The 22,491-nt window shown below is 45.3% G+C and overlaps 2 protein-coding genes across 3 annotated transcripts; one reads left to right on the forward strand and one right to left on the reverse strand.

Annotated features, from left to right (window-relative positions):
- The first annotated feature begins 1 nt into the window (after position 1).
- TMEM120B (transmembrane protein 120B) lies at positions 2 to 8,710 on the forward strand. The gene is made up of 12 exons (XM_015878136.2): positions 2 to 168; positions 750 to 868; positions 1,264 to 1,380; positions 2,302 to 2,361; positions 2,573 to 2,668; positions 3,181 to 3,270; positions 5,763 to 5,828; positions 6,554 to 6,615; positions 6,868 to 6,960; positions 7,215 to 7,279; positions 7,437 to 7,505; positions 7,907 to 8,710. Exons 1-12 carry the CDS (start codon positions 100 to 102, stop codon positions 8,018 to 8,020), a joined length of 1,020 nt encoding a protein of 339 aa, XP_015733622.1. The 5' UTR covers positions 2 to 99; the 3' UTR covers positions 8,021 to 8,710.
- Positions 8,711 to 10,131: 1,421 nt separating this feature from the next.
- Positions 10,132 to 19,125, reverse strand: RHOF (ras homolog family member F, filopodia associated). 2 transcript variants are annotated; one of them, XM_015878140.2, is made up of 5 exons: positions 18,879 to 19,125; positions 18,555 to 18,642; positions 13,828 to 13,937; positions 13,234 to 13,368; positions 10,132 to 11,251 (listed from the first exon to the last, which is right to left on the reverse strand). In XM_015878140.2, exons 1-5 carry the CDS (start codon positions 19,041 to 19,043, stop codon positions 11,087 to 11,089), a joined length of 663 nt encoding a protein of 220 aa, XP_015733626.1. In that variant the 5' UTR covers positions 19,044 to 19,125; the 3' UTR covers positions 10,132 to 11,086. The 2 variants fall into 2 exon arrangements, with proteins under 2 accessions (XP_015733626.1, XP_015733627.1); XM_015878141.2 differs by lacking the exon at positions 10,132 to 11,251 and adding an exon at positions 12,077 to 12,593 and having other exon boundaries at positions 18,879 to 19,076.
- Positions 19,126 to 22,491: the final 3,366 nt, after the last annotated feature.

The raw sequence follows: 22,491 nt of genomic DNA on the forward strand, positions 1-22,491 counted from the left end.
GGCGCCGCCCCAGCCCCGCGCGATGACGTCACGTTGCACGTGGTCGCCGTGCCGCCGGTTCGCGCCGTTCCCGCCCCGCCGCGCGCCGCGGTTCGCGCCATGAGGGCGCAGCTGGAGCGGGAACGTGGGGAATGGCGGGAACTGGAGCGGGAGTTCAGGGAACTGCAGGTGAGGAGGGGGCGGGGCGGTGAGATACGATACGATGTGATACAATGTGATGCGATGTGATGTGATGCGGGAGCGGCGGCGTTGGTAGATAATAGATAGCAATGTCACACAGAGCCACAAAGTGCTGCCAGTTCTCAGCCAGACCGACCCGGTGCTGGGCGCTGAGGTCCCGTTGCTGGAGGTACCGGCTGCGCTGGAGCACGAGTGGGGCCTGGGGTGGCCGCGGTGTGTGAACGCCGGGTCTGGGTTGTGCTGATCCCTGTGGTTCCCACCTGAGGCCTCAAACTCTTCCTCTTTCTTTCCCAGCTGGAATGGCTGGAGATCAGAGCTCTGCAGGTTCCCCACGTTGGGTGGGGATGATTTGGGATTAAACCAGAGAATAGGGATGTGCTGGGAACCAGGAGCTCCCCAGTGGTGAAGGCTTGTTAGGAAATGAAACAAGCAGAGAAGATGCTCTTCCATCTTCTCCTTCCTCAAGTGCCCTCCCAAACTCCAGGCTTGCTTTCCTCGGATGCAAGGACCAAACACAGCCCATAACCCAGCAGGGCTCTTCCTACCGACCCTCTCTCCTTCTCCTGTAGGAAACGCACAAAGTTTACAGGCAGAAACTGGAGGAAGTGACCAGCTTGCAGACAGCCTGCAGCAGCTCCATACAGCGGCAGAAGAAGACGTTAAGGGACCTGAAGCACTGCCTGCAACGGTAACAGGAGGGCTGAAGGGTGGTGGATGCAGGGATGGGACGTTTCTGCTTCCCAAAGTGTTTGGATTATCAGTTTAATGCACAGTACATATGCAGGCTTCTCAAAGTGGAAGGAGTTCCTATGAAACTGCACAGTGTGATTGCAGTGCTTTGCTTTGGAAGAGGTCTGGAGTCCCATCACTGAGCTGGGGTGAAAGAAGCTGGTTTGTAAACCAGCCAGTTATAATAACCTACAGTGACAGACACCAGGCAATGCAATACAAAAGCAAAAAGCCAAGAGAGGACAGCAGCGAGGCAGACATCACCTTTCTAACAGCACATGTTTTATGACACGGTTGTTGTCCTTTAAATAAGAGGCAAAGCCATAAAGGAAGGTTTTGTTTGTGTTTCCACAGGTGCAGGCCCAGAGCTACTCCTGAAGAATTTGCTCTCATAGAGCAGATCAGCGCCCAGATCAAAGAGAGGCAAAATGCCTTCTTTGACATGGAGGCCTACTTGCCAAAGAAAAACGGGTACGTGCTTTGTCAGCAGAGGCTCACGCTCTAGGAAGGCTGATTGCTGAGTGCTGTTCCTCCCAAAGGATAATGTGTGTACTGAAGAAATACATGTAAAACTGGATTAGTCATAGGTCTCTTGCTGAGCTGCTGTGTCAGTTGTGTGCAGAATTCATTAGCTGGAGGTGTATGTGAATGTTCTGTGTAGGCACAGACAGGTCTTTTTGATAAAATAAAAGTAAAACTTCACTGTCAAGAGATGAAGATTTCACTGTGTAACAGTTAACAGCACTCTGTGATCATTGGTTTTAGAGACTCAATCACAATGGGAATTTTCTCCCTTCCTGTGTAGCTTTCTTCCTCCCCAATAGTGCTTTCAACTGACTTATGTCCTGTACATTGCTTCAGGTGGGGTTGCTAGGATGGATTTGGTTCAGTCCTCAAGGGCTGTGCAGCTCTGGAGGTCAGGAGGTGCTGATGCTGAGTAAACTGAGCCAAGTGACTTGATTTCTACCCTTCACTTGTTTCCTTTCCCCTTCCCAAGTCTGTATTTGCTGTGTCTGTGCAGTGAGCTGAGCTTTGGGCTGGAAATGGTCTGGACTGGGGAAGTGATGTGGAATCGAGGAGCGGGTAAAATGGCTGCAGCACTGCGGGTGGAAGGATCCATTGGAAACTTTTCTTCTAATTTCTCATATAATTTATTTTCGGTTACTGACATTTTACCCTTTGGAACAGCACAGAAAAGAGACCAGATAATGAATTCTTCCCTTCCTTCCTGGAGATGCTGACTGAAGTCTGCATTTAATTCCCCTTCTGCAGCCTGCATCTCCAGTTTGCTTTAACTAAAAACCTACAGCAAAGTGTAAGCTCTGATGCGTGTTAAGCTGTGGTACTTATAGTAAATGGACTTATGTGGGTCTCTTTCCTTTTGTCTTCCAGTTTGTACTTGAATCTGGTGTTGGGAAACGTGAATGTAACACTCCTGAGTAACCAAGCAAAGTGAGTGAGTGCTTCCACGCGTCTGTTTGGGGCTGGCAGTGGGGATGTGCTGAAGTCCTGAGACAGGAATGTTTTTCTTTTCCATCTGACCTCTTGCCTTTTGGTTTGTGGGTTGTATCTGGTTTGAAAAAGCGAAGCCACATTCCAGCAGAACATGTGTGTGAGCCCACTGACACGTGACGCTTCGTGCTCTGTGCTTTTTACATTCCAGGTTTGCCTACAAAGACGAGTATGAGAAGTTCAAACTTTATCTCACCATTATCCTGTTACTTGGGGCCGTGACCTGCAGATTTATTCTTCACTACAGGTAAGACTGAATCTGAGCACCAGTCAGTCTCTGTGGATGGCAGGGAGGATCGAGGCTGTCATGTACAGAGGCTGCTCCAGATCCCCATGGCTTTGGGGGGCTGCAAGTGGCAAAATAAAAACTCTTTTACTCTGAGAGCGTAATGCTCTTCTGTTCTCTGAGTTGATTGGATTTATATAGATCTCATCGAATCTCCTCATTGAATTAGTCTGGAAATGCCTGTCTAAATTGGATCAGCTGGTGCTTCCACGGTGCTTTCTCCTCCTTCAGATGGAATTAATGTCATCTCTGTGTACCTGCTTATCGGCTCAAGATCTGCAGTGTTACATCACAGGGCACTTCCAGAGTAAAGGACTGAATGGGGAAGTGATGTGGATTAGAGATACCCAGGGTGGGGCTTTGTGTCCTTGGGCATGTTTCCATTCAGAGAAGGGAACAGAGGAAAAATAGGGAATTTTGAAGTGTGTTTTTATAATAGATTTTCTGATTTCTGTGTTTTTTTCTTTCAACAGGGTGACAGATGAAGTGTTCAATTTTCTCTTGGTGTGGTATTACTGCACGCTGACGATACGGGAAAGCATTCTCATTAGCAATGGATCAAGGTACTGTGCCACCTGCAGAACCCGCTTATGGCATGAAATGTCCTTAAAAGAAAAACAAGCAGGAAAAGCACATTCAGTTTGACATTGAATCCCAGCGTATCCAAGATGCTGATTCCTCTGTGCAGGGTGTGTTGTCCCCGTCCCTTTCCCAGTTTCTTTCCCCCACTGTGGCCATCTGAGGTTAGTGCAGGGAGGAGAAGATGCAGTTTCTAGAAGTCCATAATTTCTTTGCTCATAGTATTGGATGGCTTTGAGAGCTGTGTGTTACCTGTAGGTGTGATCCGGGTTTTCCATGTGTTTCCAGTGAAATGACCAACCCGGATACTGATTTTGTGCCCTTCCTTATCTATAGCATTGCCTGTAGGTATGCTGGCATACACTCACCTCTGATGAGAGCCAAAATCACTGATTTACACTGTGTGGTCATTGGGACTGCCCTGCAGGTCACTGTGCCGTGTCCTGAAGCATTTGACTAATTACAGCTGTGTTAAATTGGTGGTTAAGAGCAGATCATTGTGTAAACAGCTGGCAATGCAAGCTGAGCGCTGGGAAAAGTGAACTGAAAGATGATCCTCTGTCTGAGCCCTCATTTCTTTATGATACCTCAAGTACGAGCATCCTAAATTACTCTTTTATCTGGTCAGTCCTATTCTTGTTGGATTTTGGCACTCAGCTTTGCTGCTCATGCAGTGTATGGGGTTATCAAGTGCACTCTGAGCATTATTAGAGATTATTAGATAAGTAGAATGTTGGAAGGAGATTTTCTCCACCCCCAAGACTTCTACGTGGTTTAGTTGCACAGCCTCATTTACAGCTGTTGAGGGGCTCGGGCACTCCTCTACCTGGCTGCCTGCCTGGGGAGGTTTGGGCTGGTGATGGTATGAGGACCTTGGGGTGCAGGTGAATCCAGAGTCCTGGTCCTGGCTGCGGAGAGTGATAAACCATCTTCTCTGCCTCTTGCCTTTACTCAGGAGAGCTCACTGAAGTTTATTTGCACTTATGTAGCTTAACCTGGAATCTGGTGGTAGATTTTAGCAATAACCTGATGGTTGCATGTCCCCAGTTTCATCATCCAGATAGGCTGGCACAGGGCATGGGGAAACCGCAGCAATCGCCTCATCTCTTCCCAGGCGTGATGAGTCTGCATGCGGGTTTGCTGCTGGGTGAGTGGCTGCTGCTGCAACGTTTGCAGCTCCCTGTTGCATTAATTAATTAGGCTTCTAATATCTCGTTTTCTGCCTTTCAAGCAATCAGCATTGTTAGTCCAGCTTTCTGCATGCGTTCCTGCTCTGAACGCTGCATAGGTACCTTGTATGCTCCTTTAGTAACATAGCAGCTCAGGGCTCCTTATTCCAGCCAGTCAGTTTCCTTTCCAAAATCAGTGTGTGGAGCCAATTTTTTCCTTAATCTCCTCTAAGCACAGGTTGGAGGGAGCATTTCTGGGTGTCTTTTCTTGGCGCAGCACATGTCTGGTATCAATCCCAGGGAGCAGCCAGAACAGAGATGATGGCCAACAGTCAGTGTGTTCCATCCTGTGGCATTTGTGAATGAAAATGATTTCTGACCACTTCTCTGTTGTTACAGCTCCCTGCCCACTGAAAACAAAGGAGGCATCTTGCCACTGGCTGTGACACTTGAGGCTGTGCAGGCATGTGAGAGCTGAACGTGGCAAACAGAGGATAGAAAGTGGCTTGCCCACTGCCAGCAGAGAAACCTCTGAGCCCAGGCTTGTTGCAGCCACAGAATTGGCTCACAGCTACTTAGTGCTAACTGGGTGCTTAACGTTTCAGAGCTTTGGTTGGAGGCACCCAAAATGAACCCACTGTGTTGGCTTACTTTCCAAACAGTGCCATCTCTGGGGCATTTTTTTGTCTTCTTGATCCTGCCTCACTGCAGCCCTTTCCTGCTTTACTATAATTTTCTGAGTTTTCTGTAGTGTTCATGTCTGAAAAGAAACAACAACTTAACAGAGGCCTTGGAAACTTCACTAATTTGCATGGAACAGGAAAAAAAAAGGGGATGTGGGCCAAAGAAACCCTTGTGTGAGTGTCAGTCACTTCAATACCTTGTGCTCTGGCACCTGCTCAGGATGAGCCTCAGTCGTGTGCCTCACTCCAGCCATCCCAGATTCATAACCCAGTCGAGGAGCTGGGATGGTGTTGTCCAGCTCCTGCCCCGCTGCTCCCAGTGTCCTGCCCAGCACTTGTCTGTGTGCTGGGAAGAAATAACAACAAAACAAAAAAAGGGGAGTACCAGGAGTTGGGCTTTCCAGGGTCCTCCCTGCAGGGAGCACATGGGCACTGTGAGCTGCCTTGGCTGCCCCTTGGTGATTTCCCACAAACTCTTCTGCTGCCACCAGCTGTATTTTCTGTTTGAGCTTTGCCATCTCTTTATCCATGATTCAGTCAGGATTAATTCTTGTCTTTCAAGCCAGACTTAAGTTGTTAATATTTATATTTCTCATCTAACTTGTCTTATTTTTTTCTGTTCAGGATCAAAGGCTGGTGGGTGTCACACCACTATGTCTCCACGTTCCTGTCTGGGGTGATGTTAACATGGTGAGTTTGCTCTGCTCGAGGTGCTTCCAAGTGTGTCATTGAGCACAGTAATCCACTGTGACCACGTAGCTGTGTCTGCACAGACACACAGCAAAGAATCAAACTCGTCTGATCAAACTGAGCCAACAAGCAGCGTTTTGCTTTTAGAATGGATTCTGCTTATAACCCGGTACCTAAACCAGTGTGAAGCAAAAAATGCAAGATGCATTCCAGCAGATGATGATGTTGGTCAAACAACAGCAGTGGTGTCAATATGACCCACTTCAGCTTTGCCATGAACTGACCAGTCAATAATTTCTTTTAAAACAACAGTTTTTGTTGCTGAATCTCTTGAGGACATTATACAGGGGCTGCAGTGAAAGCTCATGCATCCTGAACTACAGTTAAGATGAAGGAAGCAGTGCTGCTCTATGGCTTAGATTTGTGGTGCAGACTCAGTATCTGATTAAAGCAGGAAACAGCAATAAGCAAATCAGTAAGAGGGGGCAGCCCAAGCAATCAGACCATCATCTCCTGCCACCCACAGTGGTGTAAAGGCTGGGCAGGATGTGACAGGTGGCACCGTGAGCCTGTTGCTCACTTTCTGGGTTCCCAGATGGGGTGCAGTGGGCTGCCTATCAGCTGCTTCTTTCATTTACTAATGGGCTCCTTGGCTGACGAGGGGAAGGGCACTGTATTGTATTCTTCTTAATCAAATAAATACTTCTTTTGTATTCTGCTTTCAGGCCAGATGGACTCATGTATCAAATGTTTCGCAGCCAATTTTTAGCATTTTCAATATTTCAGAGTGAGTACATTTGACCTGGGTGTTTCATGAGATAAAGTAGTTTTCTACATCATTTGCTTAGAAAAAAACAACTTCCACTTGTTAAAGACCAGAGTCTTAAATTGTGCCTATATAAACAGTGTCATACAACTATAAATGTTCAATGTACAAGTCTAAACAACAATGCTATTGAATAAATATTATTAAAATTGTTTTTGTGAGCTATTCAGAAGCATTATAAACATATCAATAATTCTTTCTTTCTTTCTCCAGGTTGTGTTCAGTTCCTACAATATTATTATCAAAGGGGCTGCCTTTATAGGCTCCGTGCTTTGGGGGAGAGAAACCACCTGGACCTTACAGTAGGTGAGTTTGCCTGCAATACTGCCATACAGATGTGGTAGGTTTTTAAAGGCAATGGTATAGGAGTGGCTTTGTGGCCTTCAGAAAGCGAGCTCTGCACAGCTGTTATCCCCTGTCCTGTTGCCTCTAGGATAAAGACAGGAATGGGAGTCAGGCTTTTTCCTTGAGTCCTTTGGGTTGGAAACAGAGAGCTCTGATCTCCGTCAGCTCTTGAGAGCATCTATGCTAACTTTCTCTTCCCTGTTAACCTTTTCCAGAAGGATTTCAGTCCTGGATGTGGCGGGGGCTGACATTTCTCCTTCCCTTCTTGTTCTGTGGACATGTAAGTTGGGCTGTTCCATTTCCTCCTCTGCCATGGGGGGTCTGGGGAGGGTGTGCTGGTGGTGCTGTGCTTCTTGCAGTCGCGTGGTGCTTTGGATCACATCTGTCTGGCAAACATTTCTAAATCTGTGGTAGTAATGATTCTTTTTTCTTCTTAGTTCTGGCAGCTATATAATGCAATCACGCTTTTTGGGTTGTCCAGGCATAAGGAGTGCAAAGAATGGCAGGTGAGTGTTGGTTCTGCTCAGAAAAAAACACGTGGTTTGGGGGAAGGGATGTTGTGACCACATCCTTAAAGGTGTTTGGCTACCTGGATTTAGTGATTTGATTTTACTGTCTGTGAGAGTCCACTGATGTTGAATGGCAGTAAATTCAAAAACAAACTATGCTGTAATATTGCTGCCAAGATAATCATGATCCTAATGGGCTTCCCAGTTAACTCACAGAACTAGACGTGTGGGTGCGTATTTGTCTCCTCTCTTCTGTCCTGATGTGCTAACAGATCTCTGAACTTGTCAGTCAGACCCCACTGCAGCTGATTTAAGGTTGGCAAAAATACTATTCCTGCCCCAATTCATCTGACCCTTACTTAACACTCAACTTTCCCCCCCTCCCCTTTCCTCCTCAGGTTTGTGTGCTGGCTTTCACATTTCTGCTGCTCTTCCTTGGGAACTTCCTCACTACTCTCAAAGTGGTGCACACGAAGCTGCAGAAGAACAAAGACAAAATGAAGAAACTGTGAACCCTGCAGGGGGTGCTGGGTGCCAACTCTGGAGCTCGCTGTCCCTGTGCGCACAGCAGGCGCTTGGTGTTGGACGGAGCCTCCTGAACTGCTGCTGCATTGTGAACAGACTTTGAAGAACTCATCTGTGCCGTGTTTGGTGAAGGATGTGGTCTCTTCCAGCACAGACTCAGCATATTATGCAAGCATGGCTCTCCAGTTTGCAGTCCTATTTATGTATATTTAATACCAAACGTGTTTGCTTTTGGGTTTTTCTGTATATATAGCAGCATGCACCTGCTCGGCAAGAAGCCAGCATTGAGAGAATGTGGGATCTACTGTAATTCCGGTCCTGGAATGATATTTAACACTTTCCAGTTTTATTATTTAAACTCTAGTATGGAATTTTGCAAAGCTTTATGAACACTCCAGGTTGATCAGGAATACAGACTGAATGCTGTTTTTAAAAAGCATTTGTTTCAGGCATTTTCAGTGGCAATACTAACCTGTGTGTACTGTGAAAAAACGCCCATCTTTGTACCATACTGCTGCTATGTACACTTCTAAGAAGCTATTTAAAGAAACCTTCAAAACAAGCAAGTGAAACCAGTTGTTAAATGGCAGGGATTTCTGCTTGCCCTCTTCAGAGGGATCAGGTAATCTGTCCAAGCCTGGAAAAAACTTCAAATAAACCATTCAATATGCAGCTGATTCAGCCCCTTTTTAGTAACAAACATGCTCCTCTTTGGGTTGTCTTTTGAGACACAGTTTTTCCTGCAAATGCTCTTTATCAGTGGCTGTGAGTGCAGTTGCACTTTAGATCCTATTTTCAGTTTTGTTTTCTTTTTTGCTCCAGTGCTGTTCTGAGATGTGATGACAGGCCTAAGCAGAAGCATTTAATATTTTTGTTAGATACTAGTTGTTAAGAGAATGTAAACACTTGTTCAGAAGGGATGGCTGAGAACAAAATGGCTCCCATCTTGCTTAACTCCTTGTGCTTCTTAAACTTACTCAGCTGAATAAGCTTGTTTGAGTGCTTTAACATCTGTGCCTTGTGAGCTGCTGTATGCAGTGTGCTGCTCAGCTGTGCCAGCTCCCTTTGAGCTTACACAAGGCCCAACTGGAGAACTGGCTTTGGCAGAGTGATGTGAGAATTATGTCCATCTTCCAGTAAGGATGCTCATGAAGAACTATGTATGCACTGTAGACTTAAAACCTTCCGGCCAGTTATTTTGTTGCTGCAAGACTAGATTTATCCTTACAGTGTCACCATCATGTGGGCACAAGCAATGAGTTTCAGTTTGCAGATTTTGAGCAACTTTCACTAGCTGGGCTGTATCTTGCATGCTGCGTGAGGTTGGTTTTTGTCCTTTGAAATCCATTTATGAAATGTGAATTATTTCAAGAGCAATGCTAGAACCTGGCAGATCTGAGCAGTAACCTGGCACTCAGGAGGTGAGGGAGCCCTGTGTATAGCAAGTAACTTGAATTTTGCAGCGTGAGAAACTGGGATTATAAAAGCAAGGAAAGATTCCGGCCATGGTGCTGAGGGTAAATGTGGTAACTTTCAGTGTGGTGATGTTTTTTGTTTTACTGTTCCTTAATCTCTAAGCTTGTAATTTTAAACTTGGATCACCTTTCTTGATAAAGAACAAGTTAGGGGGAAATAAGAGTTTAGATTTCAAGGATCAGGGTTTTATCCTGCATGTAAGATAATAACGATGGCTCATTCCAAAACAGTTTTTCACCAGCAGAGGTTAAAATTGTGTGAAACCTGAATGATGTGTAGTTATCAGGCTCTACATGGAAGTGTTTTCTAGTAACATGCTCTTGGTGTGCACTGCCCAAGATTCCTGGCAGAATATCATCTTGTTTATATCATGCAAAACATAGAAAACCACAGCAGTCCTGTGTATTCTCCCTTAGTTTGCCTCAGAAAGAAAGCTCGTCATGGCTGTACCGCAGAAACCTTCACCCTCAAGGGCTGGCTCACAATGACTGCAGACTAATGATTGCTCCTGGAACCTGAGATTTCACCGCAAGAGAATGCGCAGAAGAACTGGGAGGTTCAAGGCACGCGCATTAGATTGCTCAGCAGGAGCATCCACCGTCCTTAAACGCTCAGCTGTTACTTTCAGCACAAAAGGGGAAATTTAATTTAGAGCAGCAGAGATGATTTCACCAGTTGATGAACATGAGTTACCAAGCAAAGTATTTTGCCTCCCCCCTAGCACACACAAACATTTGCATGTCATATATTAAATAAGCTACATATATATATGTGTGTGTGTTTATTGCAAAATGGACTTCACATTGCACAGAGTAGCTGACTGGAGTACTTGTAATTTTCCATGCTGTACATTAAATATTAAATATCGGAGCAACCGATGCACATATCTCAGTGATGAATACCAATGCTACAGTATTGGGCTTTGCAAGGAGACCTCTAAAGGGGTCAGCTCTGCAAAGTTGGCCCAGGAGTCAAGAGGGAGTGAGCAGATGCTTTGGCTGTACTCTATGGCAGCAGCTTGATGCTAACTCACACTACTGCCACCAAGTAAATGAACTGGGGAATGTCAATAAAGAACTTAATTCCGGCCTATTCTAAGGTGCCTGGCAGGTAGGCTGTTCCACCAAAACTTCTGAAAGATGTGAGTTTTTTTGCCTGGAAGAGACTGAACTGTAGCTACAATAAGCTACAATTTTGCAAAGGAAGAAAACAGAACCAACAAACAAAACGAAGTCATGCAGTAGCAGTCACTGTTCACTTCAGATTCAATAGTCAATCCAAGACCAGACTGTTGGTATCTTGCTGGTAGGAACAAAAGCCAGGTGAACGTGTAGCATCAGGCAGCCTTGATAAAGAGACTTGAGAACTCTGTGAGAGCAATGTGGCAAAAGGTTTTAAATCTAAAGAAAAATAAGAAGTTATAAAAACCCGAACACCTGAGAAGTATTAAAATTTTAAAATAGAAATCATTGCAGGAATACAAAATGTGTCTTGAGGGGGAAAAAAAAAGTGTTTTCACACTTGCTAAAATCAGAGTAACTTGGTTCATAGCTGTCAATGCGCTCTTGCAGTCCAGATCATAACACTGAGCACACTCTCTGTTTCTTTTGGCGCTTGGCTTTTTTCATGGCACTCAGTGCAATAGTTGTTGCTTCTTTAAAAACGTTTTCTATGTTTTCACGGCATTTTGCTGAGCACTCCAGATAAATTTCTGCATTTATCTGCTGGCAGGCTGCTTCACCCTGGAAAGAACAGGTAAGAAAAGACATGAACCTGATGTGTGGGGAGAAATGGAAGGTGAGATGGAAGCAGAAAGGAATTACTTTGCACATCTTCATAACATGAGGTCATCTTCCACAATAAACTGCCTCCTGTGAGCACACTGCTAGCATAAGTGCGTTGGTTATAAGCTGAAGTATCGCTGCTGGTTTTGGGTTTATTTCCTAAGTTGATCTAATATTGTAGAAATAGTATTTCTTTAATAGAATCTCAAGTGAAAATATCTACAAGAAGGATCTTTTTTCAGGTAGGACATGCAATGTCATGTTTAGTTTGCAAGCCTCAGCACTGCATGCCGCGTGTAACAGTACGGTCTGGACTAAAGTCTTGCTTTGTTTTGTTGGTGCACATGCAGGAATCCTGACTGCCAGTTCAAAGCATCACAAAGGCTCAGCAGAAATGATGGTACATGCAGATGAGTGCCTACAGACATCACCCAAATGCATGCAGTGGAAACAGTAGAATCTAAAACATTTGCATGCAATCACGATTGTGTGAAGTCACTACAGACAAAACACAGCTACTTCTTACTTTGCTTGCGATCCTTTCATTGCAGTCAGCCCCAGTTTTGCGTGCTTGGGAGCCTTCAAGTGCCAATTTCAGATCTGCAATCCACAACTCACAAACTCTGCATTTAGTCATTATGAGCTGGGAGTGGGGTCACTTGAGCACTCAGACTTCCATACATGGGGGTTTTCCTTCAGCATATTTGAGTGAAGTTTGTCTCTTTGCAGTTATTTGCAGGCTGCAGTGCTGACAGATACTGTTCAGCTCCTCTGTGCCTGGCATCAGAAGTATAACATTGCATGACTCAAGATGCTCTCAGCTGTAAAAGACTGAGGTTGTGTATGCTTAAAGGGAGAAAAAGGAAATAGGAGGGCTCTACTAGGTGACAGGGAGGTCTGGGCTGGTGAGCTTCGCCTCTTCTGTGAGCATTCATGTGATGAGCTGCTGGAAGGAGAATCTGTCCTTTGCATATTGTTCTGTGGCAGTAACAGTGCCAGATGTGATGCCTCAGCTGACTCCACAGAGAAGGTTGCTGTTTGTCATGAACCTCATGAGAGGGTGATAAAGGGAATTATTAATGCCAGTGAGGGACAATCTGCGGCTGTTCACAAACAGAGAGGACAGGCATCTAATCCTGTGAGCAAGGAGGACAAACTGCGTCCTAGTGTGATTTAATGGTGATGCTGTGGCAGGCTCTTTTCATGTTCTTTAGAGAAACAAGTGATTCATTCGAGGTCATAGTGAACTTTACCTTGTTTCCTGGACTTGCGTCTTGGTTAGACAGCTGCTGTTCATATTCTGAGATGAGAGGAGGAAGATGGCTTTGTATTTGATAATGAAAAACGAGAAGGCTGGAGCAGAAAGATCTCAAGTGACCTGGTACAAGCAGTTCAACCACTGCCTGTTTCCCCTGTACCTGGAACAGCAATGCCATCTCCTAACACCAGCTGTATTTCTCAATACTTCATAATACTTAAGCTGGAAATACTTGATAGTGTGTAGACTTTTTTCTTAGATTAGATACTTCCAAGAAAAGTCTGGTTGAGAACTCTCACAGATGTTTTGGCTACTGTCCTTGGAAGGGCTTCTTTCTCTATAGAGTCTGCAAAATGCTTTTATTCCAGAATAATCAGTATTTTTAATCCTTTATTGTGTATCCTAGCATTTATTCTTTCTCACAACCCCAGACAAAGTACAAGTGATGGGAGCAATGTATTAGGATAAAAATCAGAAAGGAAGTCCAAGAAACCTGTTGAGGCCTACGAATTTATAACAGTAATAATGCAGTGAAGGGAAATCAAGGGGAGATGTATAGTAAGCCTAGACAGCATAGCAAATGGTGTCCTTTCAGACACTCTAGGATCCTGAGATATGCAAAACACTTAAAATGTCTCTACTTTGGCAAAGAGAACCATGCTGTAAAAGCACTTCTGCTCACCTGGTTGTAAGTAATGGGTTCCTGCTTCGAAGCCCTGAGCTTTCGCAACTGCTCTTTGTCTTTCCGAAGGTCTGTTTTGCAGCCGATCAGTACCAGTGGGACGCCCTGGCAGAAGTGATTCACTTCAGGATACCACTGATGGTAGAAAAACAAAACCTGCATTGTTTTGCTGATTCTATGTACAGGAATGCTAACTTCTGCTTTGGAACACTACAAAATCCTACCACAGACAAGTGGTTGCTTATATCAATTCTCCCCTAGTTAAATGTGTATGTGCTGGAAGTAGACTTCAATCTGAAATGGCTGTGTGACATCACTACAGATAAAGATCACCACAGATTTGCAGTTGACCTGTGTTCTTTTTAGTGCACTGAATCCTCAAGCCCAATTCTGATCACTTAAGAGCCACAGAGAGGTGAGTTCTAGGTCTCAGGTCTGTGACCTGCAATTCAGTGCATGATGAACGATCTGCCCATCTGTACGCTCTGGGTACAGGATTACTAAAAGCATCAGCTTTTTTAATCTGACATCTTGTCCTGCATCAACTGTATGCAATTCATTTAAAAGGCTGAAGTAATCATGAAAGGCTCTTACCTTATCTGCTACATTATCATAACTGGTGGGGTTCATGACATCGTAACAAATCAACACTACGTTTGTGTTCTGGTAAGAGAGTGGTCGCAGCCGATCATAGTCCTCCTGCCCTGGAACACAGAGAATGTTTTAGAATACAATAAATTTCTATCCTTAACAAGCAGTATGATGGGAATGTGTAAAGGTAAATACTTGAGTTCAAGTGTACTACAGTGGCATAGACCAAAAAAAATGTCCATGCTTGTAAAATTCCTTCCCTTAAATGCAGACTATCCTTCTTCGCTGACAAAACAGATCCTTTAGAATATAAAACATGATAAAAAGGTTGCTTTGTCCTACTGCTGATTTTACAAGACATGCAGGAACACAGAACAGGCTCAACTCTTTGAAGCAGGACTTTACCACCAATCTTTGGGATGCTGCTTAACTCTAGAAATTTTTTCATGCTTTTAATTAGTGCTATTATAGCATGGGGTCTGATTAGAGGTAGTTAACTTGCTTCAGACCCGTAGTCTTCCCCTCTGCTTGCAGTTATCTCACCAGATAAACCATGGCTCAGTTTGCCTGAGACGTGTGTAAACCTTAGCTTTGGACTGTTCTCTGCATTTGAGCAGCAAGCTCCATGGGTGAGGTGCTAAGCAAAGTAGGATTGATCCCTCATGGTTTAATACAAAAATAATAGACAATGACAAAATTATGCACGTTGTGTAAACATGCAGAACAAAGACTTTACTGCTTAGCCCTTCTTATTCTCCCAAATCCACTCTCTTGTTTGCAAGCGATTTACTGTTCTGTTGTTGAGCTAATCCTCTAAATGCATTAAACATATCAGGCGCCAAACACTTTTTTCTCCTAACTTCCTCCAGTGTTATGTGCTGTGTATGATCTTCCCTGTTCACTTTCACGCCTCTCAGCCCTCTACAAGGGTATCTTGAAAAATCCAGAGGCCCTTCAAGTTAGTGCTGGCAGCGTGTGAGACAGACAGGACAGGCCCCTTGGAACAAACCATGCTGGCCTGTTTGGAGTCAGCATGTACTGCTGTTCTGTAAGCAAACACAGAAATTAAATGTCTCAGAAAATATTGCTTTGTAAAATGCAGTTCTATACATATTTGGAATTTCAAACACAGAGCACAGAATGAGGTAAAATGTGCCCCCAAAATTGGCTTTGTTAGATATGTATTATGGTCTGATAATTGCAGCTCTCCCTTGGAAGGAGGAAAGTTATTCTTTCAGAGCTCAAGTACAATTCTTCAGGTGCTGTGGATGTAGCAGAACTCAGCTCAAGCTGTGGCTGAGCACTGACATCTCTCTCACCAAAACCTCATTGAGAACATTTCCTTTCATAGCCTGTCCTTAAGTGCTGCTGATGAAATGCAGAAAGGGCCTGTGAGACTTCTTCTCCATAAAGTTGCTCAGTTTGTGGTCAGAGCTTTTGGCACAGATTTAGGTTTTCTAGTAGAAATAGAAGGCTGAACCTAAGTACTTACTGAATGTACCGAATAGATGCCTATGTCTGAGCACATCTGTGACTTCACTGCCTTCCTCAATTCATTGTAGCATAAGAGACAGCTTTCAAAAACAGAAGAAGCAACCATTAAAGCCCGAGCAGCTGAATTCACCTGAAATTTGCTACTTCTTTATGATCACATTCTGGCATACTGCTGTCAGGCCCTACATGGCAAGTGGAACCTCAAGCGTCACCGGAGAGAGAGAAGGGGAAATGATGAAACCGCAGGTCTTGGTCTCCTATGTATGTTCATGTCTGCCTACTCCTCCTCCTCCTTCACTAAGTAACACCAAAGAAGAGCCCAGACAGCCTGCTCACTGCTCAGCCTGCACAGGAGCTCAGCAGCCACACGCACCACTGGCAGAGATGAACTGTTCTATCTCAGAGATAACTCACGTTGGAAATCCTCAGCCCAGTGTGCCTGTTTTGATCCACTTTCTTCTCCAGCAAGAGAAATTAACAATGGAGAATGCCTTCTTTTTAGGCCCAAATAGTGGCATTTTCTCTCTCACGCACACTCAGCATAAATGGTTTTTCTGTCAGCACTCCTGATGGCAGCATGAGGATGGATGAGGTGGACATGAGGGCACACTTAAACAATGGATGCTGAAGGTCCTGTCCTGCAGTGCTCTGCACAAGGCTTGTGGCAACAGACTCAGCAGGACTGACTGGCATTGAGCAGATGTGTTTTGTAACACACAAAATACTGTATCGTGATGTAGTAATGAAAAAATGCCCCAGGCCTGCCATCCTCTCAGGGCTGTGGAAAGCCAGAGACAACAACCCAAAGGCCTTTATGAGCTGAGAAAATGAGTCCACAAAAATAAAGTACAGAATAGGGCTTTGCCAGAGATGACACAATAAGTGCTGCTCGAGTTACAGCAGCACAATCCACTGCCACCAACAGCCGGTATGTAAGGAAGAGCATCACATCCTGTCACCCAGACCAGCCAACCACTTCCTATACATGTCAGTGCAACACTTTATGCTTATTATTTCAATTCAACATGTAACCCCAGGGAGGGGAGCCCTCACAGATACACACCAAATTCTCTGTGTCCTTTTTCAGGCTCCACAAGAACACAGTTATCAGATTGCAGCTGTGTTACTTCACTTTGAAGTTCTGAAAAATTGGGGAAATTGAATTTTTTCTTGGCAGGAATAAAAGCAGCAGAATAGGATTGAAGTTGGGATGGGGGAAAACGTTTCGATTTCAGGCACTCCCTCCCTTTCAAAGTTATGCAAAATTACTTTTGCATGTACCAGCTCCTGAAGGCCTGATGCTGTAGAGCATCTATCATTAGAGACCTGAAAAAACCTGCTGGAAGCTTCAAGCATGTTTCCTGCAACTCAGAGCGAGCTCCCCCGGCTCACAGGAGGCACTGCTTCCTCCTCAGTTAGCACAGCTTACGGCTTTGTTCTGAGAAGTCCTGCACTGAACAGCATCAGAAATGGAAACCTGCATCTAAATTGCAGCTAAGGCATCGGTTATGCTTTTCCCTTAGAATATAAACAATTCCAAATAAATTTTCTTCCTTTTTTTTTTTTTTCAAACATGGCCAGCAATGGCAATTTTTAATTAAATATGCAGCAGCAAAGCGTGTTTGCAGACAAGTGGTATTACAAAGCTTTTATGTATTGCATATATATACCACCAACTTCCTGCAACAGCAAGAGGTGTCTCTGATGAGGAAGGCAGAGCAGCAGAACAGGAGAGTCTTTAAAAAAATTACTATTCAAGCATATTGTAGATGTAGAACTAACTCATTAATGTTGGCTTGCTACCAAAATTCTTGCCAAGAAAAAAATACCTTCTGTACCTTAGAATGTTTGATTCTCAGGCAGTCTGTGCATGTCCTCCTCCTCTGGAAAGTAGGGCAAGCTCAAAACCTCCAACTGAGCAGGGCTGAACAATACAAAGAGTCCTTCTCACTTTACACAGCTCATAGGGCTGAACCTGTCCTTCACCTTCCCATGCTGCTAAGTGCATGCGGCTCTATTTAGTGCTGCTGTTAGCTGGATCCTAAAAATACCAAAGTCCTTTCTGCAGTAGGTGTATGACTAAGATCCAGTGACACTTTTCAGAACAGATTTGCTTTCTCCCTCCATCCACTTCCACATGACACTAAGCTGAAACCCTTTGCTTCCAGAATAGTTTCATATTCTTCCAATCCTGTTTAAATGATCCTACAATAATACGAATGATTTGGGGATCTTTCAGACTAAGAGCAAAATGCAGGAGCTCCCCCATCTGCTGACCTGGGCTTCCCCTTGAACTCTGGGAAAGACGCAGCTCTTCATTGTATTCCAACCCCAGGAACTTGACATCAGTTTTGTTTCATTAAAAATAGGATGAAATTTAAATAGGGGCTCAAGAGAGTTCTTCCTACAGCACCACTTCCACCTTCAGAAAGAGGATGAGAAGCTATTTGAATCACAGAGCATGACACATCTGTAAACTACAGCTATGCCAGGGGCCTGGCAGCCATCACACTTTCCTTTGAGGTGAAGTATGTTGGGTTTCAAGGTCTCCAGACAAGGGGATAGAAAGTGATTGCTCATTCATGGTAAAGGGCCCTGCCAACTGGCCAGCAGTGCCATCTGCACCTCCTGATGCCTCATGAGACTGCACTCTATTCTTATCTGTGATGGCGTTAATTTGGAACAACTCTGCACAATACAGCACGATTTATTTACATGGAGCTGAAACACAGTGCATGCCAACTTTAGGGTCTATTTGGAATGCAGCCGGACAGCAGAGCCTGGGAAGTCTGAATGAATCACAGAACATCCCCAGTTGGAAGGAACCCACATAAGGATCATTGAATCCAGCTCGTGGCTCCACCCCCATATTGGACTGTGTGAAGATGAACACAAATTAAGTCCCAAGGTCCTGTTATCAACCCAAACAAACTATCAGCTTTCCCCAGTAACCTTTAACGCAAAGGCTCTTTTCATTTTGAACCTTTTTCTCTCCCTTTTGAAGCTCTTTTCTCCCTTACTATTGGCTTACACGTGGCAGGAGATTAAAATATTTTCTTGGTTGACTGTGGGAGCTGGGTTTAATACCTTCAGATATGTTTGCAATGTGATGCAATGTCCTAACAAACGGGGTCATTGCGGCACTAAACAAACCCAGGCTGGAACCGCCATGACAGAAGTGCCCAAAGAAACACCTCTCACAGCTCAACCTGTCAGAACAGGGGGAAAGGCCCTACCTGCAGTGTCGTACAAGTTCAGGATGACCTCCTTTTTGCCAATGGTGATACTGGTGGCGTATTTCTCAAACACAGACGGCGCATATTGCTGAAATCAGGGAAAAGAATTCAAGTTACGGGCAAGGAACACTTGTGTAAGGCCATGGTTGTGTTGTGGTGTTGGGGAACAGCCCAGAGCGGCCGTGAGAGCCGCATTTCACAGCCCTGGTGCCCCACAGGTGCTTCCCCTCACCCCGACCCGCGGGTTTTCATGGCCGCCCTGCTCTGACTGAATCCCCTCAGCGCTGAGGACCCCTGGGGTCCCTCAGGAGGATCCCGGCTCACCTCAGGGAAGGCTCCCTTGGCGTACACCATCAGCAGCGACGTCTTCCCACAGCCGCCGTCCCCCACGATCACCATCTTCACCTCCTTCTTCCCCGACGGCGCGGTCCCGCTGCCGCCCTTTCCCCCCGCCGTGCCGTCGGGCACAGCCCCGTTGGCCGCCTCCATGGAGCCGAGCGCGGCTCAGCGCCGCCGGGACAGCGCTCCACAGCGGAGCCCCGGGGCGGGCCGGCACCGCCCGCGCTCCGACACGGATTGGCCGCGCCCCGGGGCGCCTCAGGTGGCTCCGGGCGCCGCTTGGGGCCGCGCTGACACCGCCGCGCCCCGGGGAAGGCGCTCCGAGGCGGCACAGGGCTGTGTGTGAGGAGATGAACGCGGGACACGAAGCCTCCACACGGCCGGCCTGCAGGTGAGGCGCTGAGGCCGCCGTGTGGCCTCCGCTGTAAGACGTCCCTTGGAGACTCCGTCGAACCCGCGTTCGGGTCTTTGTGCCCCTCTCCCACCTGTGGTGGCCGCCTCCCCTCAGACCTCCTGTATTTCCTCAGGGATCTCACGCCGTGCCCCGTTACTTTGCGCTGAGGGGATCCAAGCGCTGACGGATGAGGGAAGCGTGATGCTGAAGGACAGCAGAGCCCTGAGGTACCTCCACAACACGTCTGCATGGGGCACAGCAAGGGGCGGTGGGCAAACTGTGTGTCTTCTGTTGTACCCGGTGCCTTGTGTTCAGGGTGAGCTGTCGTAAAAGTCAAACAGAATGATACGTTTTAGTTACAGAGATGTCAAAGCCTGCAAACACCTTGACAAGACATAAGGTAATGGCCTTTAGTTGTGCCAGCAGAGGTTCAGGTTGAATATTAGGATCAACTTCATACTCTCTTTTCATACTGGAAAAGAACTCTGAGGTCATCCAGTCCAACCTCAATCCATCACCCTGTGCCCACTGCCACATCTTCATGGTTCTTGAACACCTCCAGGGACAGTGACTCCATCACCTCCCTAAGCAGCCCATTCCAGTGCTCTTTCTGAGAAGAAATATTTCCTAATACTGAACCTGAACCTCCCCTGGCACAGCTTAAGGCCATTAACTCTCACCCTGAGTGCTTCCGTTCAGAACATTACACCCTGCAAAGAGTTCACACAGCCATGGGCAGCTCAGGTCTGCTCTGTCCCTCTTCAGGCCCATTCTCTTCCCCTTGTCAGTCAGAGTTGGAACTAGGTGATCTCTGAGGTCCCTTCCTACCCCAGCCATTCTGCGGTTCTGCACAGTTGTGTCACTAGATGGCCTTCCAGACTGAATACAGTGCAACTGCGCTCCTTGTGTCTGGGAATCACTTCCTTGAAGGAAGGCCCTGCCTTTTGTACAGGACAAACAGAAAGAAAAAAGTATTTCAGCGATAGAGGGAGGACTGGCATGCAAATGCCCTACAAAGTGTCATATAATTCAAATTCAGAAGGAAAGAAAAAGGTAGCCAATCTCACATCTGTTTAAAGCTAACCATTTTACTGAGGAAATACTTGACATGAGTATGCAAGATACACAAAAAGATCCTGTATGAACCATCTTTAATATCTGATCTGCAAGGTAGCAAAAGCTGTCAGCTCCACAAGGATGCAGGGGCTGAGGGTATTCTGGTATTGCATAGCAATCAATGGTCCAAAAGCAATTTGTTTTACACTGAAGCAATTCTTCTGAACTTGGCTCAAAACGAATAGTGTACTGTGGTATGATCACCAAATAGACTTGCTAGTCTTCCTGTCATTACACAGCATTTCAGTGTCTCTGCTGCTTATTTTTTAATTAATGGGTTTGCAGTTCTTCAGACATGAAAAGTACCACGCAGAAGCGGCTTATTTTGCTGACTGAAAAGTAAAATCTAATATGGAATTCTGCCACTGATTTAAATGGACAAAAATTCAACCCTCTATTAGTGAAATTCCAATCTAATTACTATTAATTGCAAGTGTACGTCTCCGGTTTTGGCCTATACATCAATTTTGGCACAAGTTCTATGTCATCTAAAGCTTACACATCTGCAGTCCTAAGAGTTTGTGTACAGTGAGTGCACCAAAATCAGAGACGTAATGGTGTATGGCAGATATCTGTGTTCCATTACTGCTATGTGTTTGGTGCTTCACAGTTGCTGAGAAAAATAATAGGAAGGAGAGAAGGAAAGACAGGCCCTAAAGAATGGGACTTAACATGCAAGTAGAGCGAATTTCCAGTAAACTTCCAATGTTATATGAGTGCCACAGTTATTTGTAATGCACCAAATGTAAAGAAGAATCTCAGTCCCAAAGAATTTACAGTGTGAGCTGACAGGGCAGATGGAGAATGGTGAACTATAATGTAGGAGAGGTGAACTGTGTGCCCTGCCCACACAAAGAAGTTATTGGTGACTGTCAGTGTAAGAGGAAAATGCTATGGCAAAGCAAAGTACATACTCAAGGCAAATCCATTTCTTTACAGAAAAGCAGTATGAAATTGCTTATTCAGTTGTGTTTTTGCTCACAGTCCTGAGCTTCTTTCAGCCCTCACTCAACACAGGAAACCTCCAAATCAAAGCTCCCACCCTCCTGGACTTCCAGCTGCTTCTCAGTAGCCATTTCTTAGTGCTACTTGCTGTTCCTTGTGCACATGCAGAGCTCTACCATCTGGTCCTTGTGGCCTGATATTTTACACACACACACTCCCGCCCCCAAAATCCAGAAAAATCCCCTGGGCCACATGATTCACTGTCTATTCAGACCTTGCCATGTGCCTGGTTTTTGTGTAGTAGCCACTACTGATGCAAATCCCTTGTTTCAGGAGGGATTTCAATTGCCTTTTTCACTGAAGGCAAGGTGGCTGTGACACCTGCCAATTTCTAAGGGGTTTAACCCAACCTAAAACATTATTATATTCTTGTTTGGCTCAGTGGGAACTGTATATTTTTCTTCCAGTAAAATCGTATTAACTTTCTAGACTATTAAGTAATGTGGAAAAATTATATTTCTATAAGAAAATTTCCTTTCTGCCTTTTCATGCCTGAGGACTAGAATTCCTGTTTCACTTGGCTCAAGTAGCATGCAGTAAATCACTGCAAAAATCTTTCAATAAACTCCACATAAAACCTGTCCAAATGCTACCAGAGAGTTCAGAGGGCTGTGAAAGAAAACAGAGCAACTCTCTGCAATGGGAGGTGTTGGCCAAGTTACACACACAACTCAGCAGAAGCAGGCAGAGAATATTCAGGTACTGTGATACGGTTTGGACTGTTTTTTGTCCATAAACCGCATGCTTGACTGCTACCTAGAGAGCAGCTATTTATAGGGAGTGCATACTGTTTCATGGGTATTTCTCTGGTATGCTTTAAATCAGGGATGCCAACCATGCAGGCCAGATTTGGCTTACCTGATACATGCATGGCCAGTGTGCTGTATTTTGAATCTTACCTTTCATTAAAACTTGAGCTCTTGGCTTTGCAGCAGTGGAAAAATAACCTAAGAATCTGAAAAGTATATAAATCAACATAGCAATGTCTCAGCCTGACACAGGAGGTGCTTAGAAGTCGGCTTAAGTCTTCTGGACTTCGCTGAAGCATGAATTCTCAAGCCAAATTCAGTTGAAAACAGAAAC

The sequence above is a fragment of the Coturnix japonica genome, chromosome 15 (genome assembly GCF_001577835.2).
Source record: "Coturnix japonica isolate 7356 chromosome 15, Coturnix japonica 2.1, whole genome shotgun sequence".
In the NCBI taxonomy this organism is placed as follows: Eukaryota; Metazoa; Chordata; class Aves; order Galliformes; family Phasianidae; genus Coturnix; species Coturnix japonica.